Below are 12266 nucleotides of genomic sequence, written 5' to 3'. Positions count from 1 at the left end.
CTGGAGAAAACAAAATGTGGTCTATCCACACGATGGAATATTACTTGGCCATAAAGAGGAGTGAAGCTCTGACACCTGCTACAAGGTGGAGACACCTTGAAAGCAGGGTGCAGAGTAACAGAAGCCAGACATGAAAGGCCACATGGTGTGTGATCCCGCTAAGGGGAAGTGTCCAGAGCGGGCAACTCCATGGAGACAGAGAGCAGACTGGGGGCTAGGGGAGGGGAGCAGAGTGACTGCTCTGTGGACAGGGTTTCCTTCTGGACGATGGGAATGTTCTGGAACTAGATAGAGTGGTGGCTGCACTGGATTGGTAGGGGGGCTTCCGCCTGGGACAGAAGAGGTGCCTGGGTGAATGCACTAAATGCCACGGGATTGTACACGTTAAAATAGTTAATTTTAAGGTTCACATTATGAACTTCACCTGAACTTAAAAAACTAAAATAGGTTCAATATTTGCAAAATGCATAAAACAGAAAGAAAAATGTGACTATTAAGAATCACCACCTGGAGGTGTATTTATTCCCGACAGGAATTTCCTGTCTTCCCTCTGAAATGGGGTCCGTCCCATGTGGCAGCATTTTTGGGGAGACCCTGCTGCCCCCGAGGAAAGCCAGGCAGGCACCCCATACTGTCCTCAGCACATGGGCCACACCGCGCCGCCCCCCGGGGCCCACGTGGGTTACACCGTGGAGGTGGCCCCGGAAACTCACTTCCCCTTTTTAATCGTGTTCCTGCCCAGGAGCGGATCCAGCACAGGGTCCACGGTCTCGCCAATGTTCTCAATGAGCAGGATGTCCCCTTCTGAAATGGCCTGCTCAATCGTGTCCAGGTAGCTGTGGGCACAGCGCGGGTGACATTGATCAACAGAGGGTCTAGGGATGGTGCGATCATGTGCCCCAGGAGGTTCCGGGGGAGAGGTGGGCGAGAGGCTGCCAGCTCGGGCCCCTCTGACATCTGTTCTTTCCTGAGGGGAAATCCCCCTGTGGGCCCCTGGAGCGGAGGGGAGAACAGAGCCCTCATCCTGCCTGCCCTGCACACCCGGACAGCATGCAGCGCGGCCTTTATTGAGGCCACTGTTCCTCATCAGTAATGAGGAAGTAAATCACAGAGAGACGAGACAGGAGAACATGACCAGTCTGCAGCCCCTAGGCATGCAACGGGCCAGGTCAGGGTCAAGACAGGCCGGGAGCCCAGGTGAGCGCTCCCTCTCTGCAGGAGCCACAGGTGATGGGTGGCGGTCAGAGCCCCAAGTTTAATTAATAACACTCGGTGCCATTCCAAAGGCCAGATGATTTTTTTTAAATCCACCCATTGGCTAGTGTTTATATTTAAAGATCCGTCCATCAGTTTAAAAGTATGAACAATCTAAGGTGCGTCCCCCAGCACAGCCAGCGGCCAGCTGCTTTTGCCCTCCCCCTCCCCACGTGGGTGCAGCCAGGCACCTCTTCTGTCCCAGGCGGATGGCTTTCAGGTCATTGCCGTATTTGTTTTTGATCCACTTGATTCCCTGCAGCTGGGCGTCCACAATGAGGGGCCAGCGCTCCGTGCTGCACAGGATGGTGGCGTTCTCGGTGGACATGCGGTCACTGGGGAGCCCCTGGTTGTTCCAGGTGGCCACGTCTGCATCGTCAGTCAGCAGGCTCAAGGGATCCAGGCCCTCCGTGATGGGGATGGGGACCTGCCCGGGGAAGTGCTGCTGCTCAGAAGGGGTGGAGCAGCCTCAGTGTTCTGTGGACACAGACGGGGGTGGGGGCAAGTGGACCCCCGGCAAGAACACTCCTGTCACGCTGTTGGGTGTCGGCCTCGGCCACAGCAGGCCACGGTCTCGGCCCTGGATGGCCAGAGCCGCAGCCTCAGCACCCGTGGGGACCTCCCCGCGTTTCCCGAGGGATGAATCGCTCACCTTTAATTGGTTTATGTAAGGGATCCAGAGCTTCTCCATCAGCTCGTTCCGGTATTTCTTGGTGAAGTAGCCCACGTAGGACACGAAGGCCGAGATCAGCAGGACGTCCCCGCACAGGGTGACCCCTTGACTCCGGTAGCTCTCCACCGACTGGGCCCAGCGCACGTTCTCGGACGCCAGTCCTCCCAGCAGCCTAAAACGGGACCGAGTGGGTGGGTCAGGGGAGGGACCGGGTGGCCGGGTGGTCGAGAGGCTTGGACAAGAAGAGGAAGGCGGGCAGGCCCCCGCTGCAACCTCTGAACCCTTGCCTAGCGCACCCCCACTTTGCCCCGCGCTTCAATAACGAAAACACTTTGGGGGGAATTCTGGTGAGTAAATGCTTTAGGGAAGCAAAACCAAGGCTTTCTAGAGGCAGGCGCCCGGGCACACCAAGTTTCCCTTCCCCAGGCCGTCTGTGGTGATGCCACGGCCACGGCCACGCTGCCACTCGGGCCGCTTCACCCATGAGCTAGAGCTGTTTCCGACACCACTGAGCACACGTCTGCTCCTGGGAAGTCTGGGTGGCAGCCACACCTCTGAGGGCACTGGTCCCGCCAGGAGCAGGCACTCCCTGGTGTGCCTCGGGCCACCGGCTCGTGGACTGGCCCTTGACCCTCAGTGGCCCACCACGAGTCCAAGAGCGCTGACCTCAGTTGCGGGAAGTACATGTTGTTGGGTGAGGCCCCCTGTGGTCTGTCCTTGGCGTCACCCAAGCAGCCCTGCTTCCCTGTGACCCACAGCAAAGGTGATGACCCCTGTGCAGCCAGTCCCATGCAGCCTGGGGATCTCTCATGTCATGCTGACAATGACCACTCAGCGGTCGCCAGCCACGGTGGAGGAGAAAATACAGCTGGACGCCGCGCCCAGGAACGGACTCGACCCTACCCCCCACTCGCCAGGCTCCGGAGCTCACTGCTGAAAACAAGAGAGCTGAACAGCCCTGCGGTCCTGTTCCTCGAAGGTCAGGAGTGCACGAGGGCCCCCCAGGGGGCGCTGCCCGCCCCAGGCAACACTTGGGTCAGTGAGTAGTCATTCTATTGATCCTGTGACTTTGTGCTCAGAGACAGAAAGCTGGGGTGCCGCTGCCTCTCCCTGGGGCTTATCCCTCCTCCTCCAGAGGCTGCTCCACGGCTCGTCCCTTTCAGGGGGTGGCATCTAAAGGACAGGAGGGGTGGCCCGCGGGGTGGAGTGGGTACCTGTTGGCCAGCGAGATCACCCTGTTGGTGGCATCGGCCTCCTGTTGGCACTTGATTTTCTCCGCTGTCGCTTTCTCAAACGCTGATGTCAGGTTGCTCAGGTTGGCGTTGAGTTCCTGGGAAACAAGATGGGAGAGCCCTGAAGTAGACAAGGGCAGCGGCCCCCAGGGAGGGCTGGGCAAGGAGCGGGGCTGCCCATAAAGGCTGGACAGACAGCGGCCTCCCGGGGGACGGGATCCCTGCGTCTGGCGGTGTGCGCGGTCTCGTGCTGCTGAGCGATTCCCGGCAGCGGCGTGGCAACCCCTTTGCCACAGAGGCACGGACCGTCTGCCCGGGCAGTGGCTCCGGCACGGCACAGGGCTGCGTGGGCACTCACCGCGATCTTGTTTTTGATCCGAGAGAGCTTGTCCTGGGCCTCGGCCAGCTCTGCGTTCGCCTCCTCCAGCGCCTGCCTCTTGGGGGCCACGTCACAGTAGACCTCGTAGAAGCGCACGATGTTGATGCACCAGGAGCACAGGCCCGCGGCGGCCGTGGACTTGGAGCGGATGAACTCGGGGTCAAAGGTCGGGTTGCCTTGGTAGGGCCTGGAGAGGGAACGGGGTGCTGGCCTGGGCTCTGCAGGACATGGGCCCGATGTCCATGTCCCCCAACCTGAGCTCCACGCTGTGTGTGGTTCTGGCCACTGACCACAGTGACAGCGATTTCAATTTTTTTTTTTTTTTTTTTTTGTATCTTAATGCCTACAGGAAGGAGGAGGAATGAAAGGTAGAATTCTGGCCTCTGGAGAATGATTTGGGGTGTGAGGGGTCTGGAGGGCAGTGATTTAAGGCCCACACCCCAGATAAAGGCAGGCAGGCAGACACTTCCTCCTCTGTGTCCCGGGCTGTCACAGAGCCGGTTTCGTTGTTCTCCCACGATTCCACTCATCGAGAAAATTGGGGTTCAGCAACTTGCCCCCTCTGACAGGCAGTGGGAGAACTGGGGGTGGTGTGGGAAGCCGTGCATTAGCTTCCCAGAGGTCAGCTCCTGGAGCCGAACCCCACCTTCCTCTGGGAAACAGGCCCAGAGAGGCCGAGCGTCTCTCCCGGGGCGATGCAGCTCAGAAGGGGCTGAGCTGGGGTTCACACAGAGCTTGGGGGCCCCAGAGCCACCCCCCTGGTGGGGCTGCATCTGCTTCCCCAGCTTTGCGCCCGTGTCCAGGATCACCTGTGTGGCTGTGGCTGTAACAATGAGGCTTAAGAGACAGGAGAGCATGGGTGTTACCTTGTGAGGGAGACCAGGGAATGCCCCCAGGGGCAGGCTCGATGCTGTAGCAACTACTGTTTTTTTACGTGACGGGGACATCCTTAAGCATAACAAACAGAACTCCTGCAGAAAGAGTCCTGCGGATCACTCACAGGGTGACGGAAACGCGACTGGACTTCAGGTGGCGGGCGGAGCAGCCCTCTCTGCCCCTGAGTGTATTTCACACGGAATCAGACTAACGTGGAAATGGGTTTGCTTGTGTTACGCACACTGGAGTGCGGGGTGGCGGCAGTCATGTTTGCTGGGTGACAAGGAGAAGACAGTCACACAGGCGTGTTTTACGATGGCCTCCACCCCCCACAGTGCGGGAAGAGTGGCAACACCATGTGGCTGTTACAGATGAAGCTGATGAAGTGTTTTAAAAACACAGGGAAAAGTTTTTTCTTCCCCCCGCCAGCAATGTCAACTAGAAGGAGTAAAAGCAGAACAAATAATTGCATGTGTACAGTATTATTTCTACTCTGGGGAAAAACTTCAGAAACACGACTGAAATTCCCTCATTGTCGAGAGCGGCGGCTCCCGAGGGATGGGCCTGTCAGGGCTTTTCCTGGCTTTTCTCTTATAAACTGTTCTTTATTCATCAGATGCTTTTCATTCGTCAAGGAATGGGAGCTGGGAGCTGAGGGGGTCTCACCTGGGGTCTCTGGGGTCATAGGAGTGGCTCCTCAGTTGGGGCTGAGCAGGCCCCGAGTTTGGGATGCCAGGGGACCCAGACAGGAGCCACACGAGACGGAAATGGAGGGTCTGGAGCTCTTACACGCAGAGCCTCGTGAGCGCTAGCGCGCTGGAATTTGTGGGTAAACGTGGAAGCGTGGAAGCCCGCCACACACCCTTCCCAGGGACCCCACCCAGAGGCGGTGCTGCCAGCCAGGCTGAGGGTGTTCCTCCAGACAAGGTGTGCCTACAGGTGTGGCCAGGCTGGCCCAGCACCGCCCTGCCGTCTGTGGGTTCCCCCTTGCTCTGCAGCCCAAGACGCTGCCCCTCCCCCAGCACGTGCAAGAAGGTTCTGGGCCTCGCAGTGCCTGGCCGCGGCTCTGGGCAGGACTGAGCGCTGAACTGAACCTCACGGGACTGAGCCCTGACTCACTTAAACGCCTTCAGGCAGGCCTCGGGGATGTGCTCCTTGTCAAACTTCTTCAGGGAGTCCAGGAACGTGTCCACCTTGCCCATCATCACCTTCGCAGCCTTCCAGCTCTTGTCCTTGGGGATCTTGCCCCCCGGTGCGGTCAGAATCATGACGGCGGCCGTGACATTGACCACCGCGTCCGGAGGGGACCCAAAGGACTTCAGCTCTGTCAGGTTGTTCTGCAAATGACAGATGCGACCGACTCGAAAGGGGGCCCTGGACCCCAGTGTCAGCCCCAGGGAACCCGCTGTGCGAGAGCCAGCATGTGGGTCCACAGCCACGGCCTTTCCTCCCCACTTGGGCCACGGTCCCTGTTGCTTCCTTTCCCTTCTCTGACCTTGTTCAGAGTGTCAAGGGCTTCCTGTGCAGCCAGCAGGGCCGGCTCGGCCTTGGCCAGGTCTGTTTCGCAAGCCTTTTGTTTCTCAGTGACGTTCTGGAAGGAAGCAGACAGGAAAGATCAGCACTGGTGGTCTGCCTGGGTGGCGGCGTGTGTAGGGGGTGTGTAGGAGAGCCAGGTGGGGGGCGAGGAGGGGAGCCCTCTCTGTGCTCGCCTTCACGCTCATGGAGTCGCCAGTCACTGTCTGGAGCCCGCTCTTCTCCTCCCTGCCTCCGTGGTCCCTGCCCTTCCACACTCAGGTGGCAGTGAGCTGCCACAGCAGAAAAGATTTGGGAATGGGAGCTGTCCCTTCCAATGGCTCCAGCTTTCTGGCGGCAGGGGAACCTGGGGCCACACAGACCACCCTTGACTGTGAGGCCTTATTGCCTCTGGGAACATGTCAGAGGTACAGTTCATCTTCCCTTTAAGAAAGCGAAAGTGTCTTCCATTGTGCACGAGTTCATTCATTCATTCACACATCCATCTATTCATGCACACATTCATTCATTTGCATGCACTCATGCATTCATTCATGCACCATTATTCATTCATGCACTCGTTCATTCATTTGTTCATGCACTCATGCATTCATTCTCTCAGCCAAGCACACATTCATTCATTCATTCATGCACACATTTATTTAGTCTTTGGGTCAGGAAGAGCCCCTTTGAGCCTTTGGTGTTTCTCAACAAGAAATGGCATCTGAGTGATAACAGAGAGTGATGAGGAGTCTGAAAGGACTGGGGCTTTGCTGAGCACAGAGGACAAGGACAGTAGGAGAGGTCTCTGCTCGTCCTGTCCCAGGCAGGGCAAAGAACCTGCTGGAGAATCCCGCTCCACATCTGCTTCAGGAACGACGTGGGGCACGACTAAGGAAAGGTGGCCCGGAAGGCACTGGCCCAGCACCGGGCCTTCTTCCCTGGAGCATCCTGGGGGCTAGTTCTGCATTCGGGGGCTGGGTAGGGGTGGGTGCCCAGATATCACATGGCAGGCCACAGAGCTCAGGGTGCTGGATGCGGGTCCTGGCTTGGAGTCTGACAATGTCACTTGCTAGTTTTGAGTCTCTGGCACATTGCCAATCACACAGAGCCTCAGATTCCCCCATCTGCCTCAGAGGGCATCCCCGCCCCCGGGAACAGCAGACAACTTCTGCGACACCCTTAATTTAAACATTGACACAGATGTGTGATGGATGGCACAAAACCATGCAGCGAGGGGTGATGAGAAACCAAACCGGCAGTGACAAGGATCTCCAGCTAGGAGCCCACCCTGCCAGTGAAATCAAAACCTAGGGCGACTCCCGGCGGAGCAAGTCTGCGGACCAGGGCTCTGGGGCAGTCTCCCCAAGCCTCACGTGCTCAGGGATCACCGGTGTCTGGTCAGAATGCAGACCCTATTGAGCCCAGCTGGGCTGGGGCTCGGGAACCTGCATTTCTTACCAGCTCCGGGAGATGCTGCTCCCGACCTGGGACTGCACTGTGAGGAGCGCGGCTTCAGGACTACGTTTCTCTGATGACAGTCCTCTCCTGAGCTGGAGGCCCTGCTCCTGGGAGATGGGCCCTCCCTCCGGGGCCGGGGTTCCGCTGGATTGGGAACCCTCTCAGCTTTTTCCCCAACCACCCAGAAGGCCCCGTCTTGCAGAAGCCACGCTGTCGGCCCACCTTGTTGATGACCTCCACCTTGACCTCTTCCTCATCGGCGATGGCCTTCTCCTTGCTGACCTTCTCGGTTTCCACGCCCACCACGTGGATCAGCTTGTCTGCGTTCTCATTCTTCTGCTTCAGCTCAGCCTCCTGGGTCGCCAGCTTGGCTTTCAAATCATCCACCTTGGAGAGGAGACGCCAGCACACAGGCAAGCTCAGGCCCCGCCCCTCGCACGCTGCCCTCCACGTGGACGGGCCGGTGGCCAAGGTGGCCACAGGGCCCGGGAGCTTATGACTCCCTGGGACACGTTTCGATGCACCTGCACAATTTCTCTAAGGTAAGTGCTTATTGAGCACCGACTGCGTACACGGGGTCACAAGGATAAGACACGTTCTTGTTGCTTAGGGAGTTGATAGTCCAGGTCATCCGATTAAAAAATGTCAACAGTGTCAGGGCGCCAGGGAGTTCTGGGGTGGCTGGGCGGCAGCTGTGAGAGGGAGCTTGAAGCCAGGGACAGAGCACTCCCTGGGGAGCAGGTGGGAGGGTGGGCTGGGAAACGATGACGGGGGGTGCTCCCCGCTTCCTGCCCATTTCTATCACAAGGAGGCCGCTCAGCTGCTGTGAGCATCCTCCCCTGGGAGGACCTTCCCAGGGTGGGTCTGGAAGGCACCTTAGGGAGAAGGAAGCGGCCTGCGGGGCCGGCCCTGCCCCCTTTCCCACCCTCGCCGCCCTTCCCACCTGGGAGGCCGTGCTCTGCAGCTTCATCAGGCCGTTCTCCAGCCTCTCAATCTTGGCCACCAACTCCATCCTCTTCCTGGCCAGCAGGTTCTGGTAGAGTTTGATCTGCTCCAGGAAGGTTTTGGGCGTGGTGTAGTTGTGACGCCTCTCGATGGCCAGGTACACCTTGGACATGTCATTGACTGTGGTGTGCACGTAGGCCATGAACAGGCTGATGGAGGCCTTGACCTCCAGCTGCAAAGGCAAGATAGGCCCTTCGTTCCCCATTCCCTGCCAGGCACGGCCCCCATCCTGCAGGGGCGCTGGCCGCCCTCTCGGAGGGGCCTGGTGAAGAGGAGGCTGCCGGCCACCGTGAGTCAGCAAGGCGGGGCCTCCCTAGTCGCCGAGGGGCCCTGGAGGGAACACAGCCCTATTCTCCACCTTGGCCATTCCACCGTCAAATAAGGCTGGTCATAGCGAGGTCGAGGTGGGGGTGCTGTCATGGGTGCTGGTGACACTGCATCAGCAAGGGTGTAGTGCAGCATCCGGACACAGCTGAGCTTGTCACTGTCAGGGCCTCTCGGTGCGTGTCACACAGATGTGCACACCACAGCTGTGGCGAAGCCCGGGGCCTGATGCTGTGTTCCAGGAACCGGGTCACTCAGCAAGCCCTCACAGTGCCTGTCCGCTGCCGGGTCCTCTGTCCTCCATCCATGCCCGGGCCATGTCTCCCGCCACCTGGGCCCACCCACCTGCCCGAAGACAGGCCCCAGGAGCTTCGCCCCGGGAATCAACCAAGCGACACTCATTTTCATTCAGGTTAATGTGCAAAGGTGTCCATCCAGCACACGCTTCTTGGGCATCTAGCCTGTGGCCCTTGCTGGTGCCAGCAGCAGGGCCACGCCCCAATCCCCGAAGGCCCGTCCCCGAGCGGAATGCTGTGACCGCAGCATCCTGGCTATGGCCCCTCCCGCCAGAGGCCGCTCCAAAGAAGGCAAGCAGGGGATCCCACCTTTAAAAACTTGAGAAAATGTTCATTTCAGGTTCACTTTCTCTTACTAAATAACTGAATCTGTGTTCAAACCAAAATGGGATGCCAAAGCGAAGAGAGTTCTGGGGATGGCCCGTCATTCGCACTGGCCCGGTCAGAGGGGACAGATGACGGCCGGGCCGACAGTACGTCACATAGTGAACGTGGGCGGCACCTCTCAACGAAAGACAGACACTGTGGGAGAAAAGGACAGGAGGCAGCTCATGCCGCCCTCATACTCGCCGGGCCCTAGGAGACGCCAGGGCCAGACGAGGCCGTGCTGGAGCCCGAGGCGAGGACAGGGCGCGTGTTCCACGTCCCCCACCACAGCGCACACGGGCGCTCCCAGCCGTGCGTAAAGCCCAGGTTACCCAAGCTGGTGGCACGTCGGTGTCAACCTCCGGAACCGGCCTCGTGGGGCGCGGGCACAGGGGCCGGAACCCTGAGCTGCTGGAAAAGACTCCCCGGCACAGTGATGCAGGGCTGAGATGCCAACCAACAGCAGCGCCATCTTGGTTGACTATTTTGATCACCATGAATTTTTTAGCCTTAATATTGATTCTAGAAAATTTTGCATGAAAACACCACTGGTCTTGATCACGGAGGTTTTCGGTGCCCCCTTAAATTTTGTCTCCCCGTGACCGCCAGCACAGATGGGGTAAGAGGAAGCTGGGCCCCAGTGACTCACCGGAATCCCCTCGGTCTCCTGCAGGAAACGGGAGCTGACAGACACCAGGGCATCTTGTGGCCACTCATGGAACCAGTCGATGGCTGTGCAGTTGACCACAGCAGGGAACTTTCTTGCCCGGACACGCAGGACGGAGCCCACGGGGGAGAAACACAGGATCACCTGTGTGTGGGACACAGAGGAGCCGCTCACGGGGCCGGCAGTGTCGAGGCCGAGTCCTGCCACTTGGTGGGAGGCTCATTTAGAGGCAAAAGCCCAATGTGCTGGGAGCACGTTCCTGCTTCCAGGTTTAAAGTGTGGCCACTGCAGAACAGCAGACACCGCTCAGCTGACTTCCTGACCCGCCTCAGAGATGTCAGGATGCAGCTGTCAGCCCCAAGCCCTCCTGAAGTGACACTCACTAAGGGGGACCGGAAAGTCCGGGTGAAGGACGGACGGGGAATGGGCATCCACGCTGGGCGAATGCGGTCTGAGACCAGGGAGAGCCACACTCCCTTTCGTGGGTCTGATCCCCCCGGGGACATGGAGCCTCCTCCAGGCCCCCAAGGATCGTGGCTAATCCCCAGACAGGCTGGGACTCCCTGGGACCTGAGCTGCAGAATGTCTGAGAAGAGGGTCCTGGTGTCCCTTTTGCAGGACTGGGAACTTCCTTGTCATGGAAGCCTCAGCCTACCTCAGCCTCCTTCCCCTAAGAGGAAATGGTGAAGGTCAAGGATAGTTATCTATTTGAACTTGCTGTGTATGTGTGTGTGTGTGTGTGTGTGTGTGTCTGTGTGTGTGCATAAAACACTTCTCTTGGCCATCAGATGCTGCCGGGCAGCCCCACCTGTCCGTCCATTCCTAATGGATTTCCACATCCCGGGAGGAAATGGCCCCCACCTGTACCCAGATAAAGACCCGAGCCCTCCAAGGCCACAGGGCACCGGCCTGGACCCCGGGCCCCTATGAAGATGGAGGCCATACCTTAAGCTGCCTGCGGACTTTCTCAATGAAGAACTTCCAGCAGACTTCCCGAGTGTCAGTCATGCCGAGGGACTTCACCTGGGGCCGCATGGAGGAGATGATGTTCTCCACCTCCTCATCCGTAAACAGCCCCGGGATCTCCCCCGAGGCCAGCAGGTCATTGATCAGCACCAGGAACTGCTCCTCAGCCACCTGGGAGTCTGTCATCAGGAACACGGAAGCCACGTTTTTCACTGCTGACTTGATGTACTGAGCGTTCAGGTCCACCTGCACCCGGGGAAGACATGCCGAGGGTCCTTGTCGAGAAGATGCTTGTGCAGAAGCGTCCCCACAGCCACCTTGGAAGGGACACCTGCTCCCTGGTGTGAGAGACAGGCAGGGTCTGGAGAGGGAGGTGGGAGACCGGGCGGAGAACACCCACGTCACAGCGACCCTATCTCCGACAGCCCGACGTGGGAGCACCCAGCATGGAAAACACACCGTGTTCCACCCACACCATGAAATGCAATTCAGCCCTAAAAGCAAAGGAAATTCCAACCACAGATGGGCCTTGAGGACACTACCCTGAGTGACATTGGCCAGCCTCCAAAGGACAAATGCAGCACCATTCCACTGAGTGGGACACCTGGACAGTCAGACCCACAGAGATGGGGAGAGCATGGTGGGGGGTGGGGGCAGGGGGAGCTGCTGGTGCCTGGGGACAGAGTGCCAGCTTAGGACGACGAAAGCGTTCTGGAGACGGTGGTGGGGCGGCCACACAACAGCGTGGAAGGGCCCAACGCCACTGAGCTGAGTGGTTGGGATGATAAATCGTGTGCCGTGGAGGGTTTACCACACACAGAACAGGGGGAGACCCCTTCAGTGGAGAGACGCCCCTCAGAAATGCATGCTCTGCAGGCTTGGATGGGGAGACTGAGCACTGGAAGGAATGGGTTTCCAAGGCCCCCCTCCATGAGAGAGGACCCCTCCGGCAACCGCGGGATTTAGGGATAACAAAATAACTGCACGGCCGTCTGGAAGAAGAAACGAAGGAGAGTAAAAAGAGAGAAAGCATATGCAGAGCAGTGACTATGAAGAGCTTGCCGTTTTGAAAAATACGCCCATTTACATGACACGAAAAATGTCAGCATCATCTAAGCGTGTGAATTTTCAGGGGTTTGGTGGTTGGCTTAGCTATAATGCCTATTTTTCTGTGAGACCTATGGGCCTATGGAATTGTTTAAAAGACTTAAAAAATATTCATTATCGGCATCCTGATGGGCTCGGGTCCACCCTG

General features: G+C 58.4%; 1 protein-coding gene across 1 annotated transcript in view; it reads right to left on the bottom strand.

The window, feature by feature from the left end:
- Nucleotides 1-12266, bottom strand: part of DNAH17 (dynein axonemal heavy chain 17) — a 91938-nt gene that overhangs the window by 17185 nt on the left and 62487 nt on the right. Inside the window, exons 54-64 of the mRNA XM_090291852.1 lie at nucleotides 10991-11257; nucleotides 10028-10189; nucleotides 8331-8564; nucleotides 7610-7774; nucleotides 5910-6005; nucleotides 5534-5751; nucleotides 3518-3725; nucleotides 3142-3257; nucleotides 1907-2099; nucleotides 1446-1681; nucleotides 714-836 (exon numbers count right to left, since the gene is read on the bottom strand). Coding sequence (XP_090147978.1) covers nucleotides 714-836; nucleotides 1446-1681; nucleotides 1907-2099; nucleotides 3142-3257; nucleotides 3518-3725; nucleotides 5534-5751; nucleotides 5910-6005; nucleotides 7610-7774; nucleotides 8331-8564; nucleotides 10028-10189; nucleotides 10991-11257 — 2018 coding nt within the window. The remainder of the gene's footprint in view (nucleotides 1-713; nucleotides 837-1445; nucleotides 1682-1906; nucleotides 2100-3141; nucleotides 3258-3517; nucleotides 3726-5533; nucleotides 5752-5909; nucleotides 6006-7609; nucleotides 7775-8330; nucleotides 8565-10027; nucleotides 10190-10990; nucleotides 11258-12266) is intronic.

This window comes from Furipterus horrens, unplaced genomic scaffold (assembly GCF_987537825.1).
Source record: "Furipterus horrens unplaced genomic scaffold, mFurHor1.1.pri manual_scaffold_11, whole genome shotgun sequence".
Lineage (NCBI taxonomy): Eukaryota > Metazoa > Chordata > Mammalia > Chiroptera > Furipteridae > Furipterus > Furipterus horrens.
The sequence above is the reverse complement of the archived record's forward strand: the minus strand, read 5'-3'. Positions and strand labels throughout refer to the sequence as shown.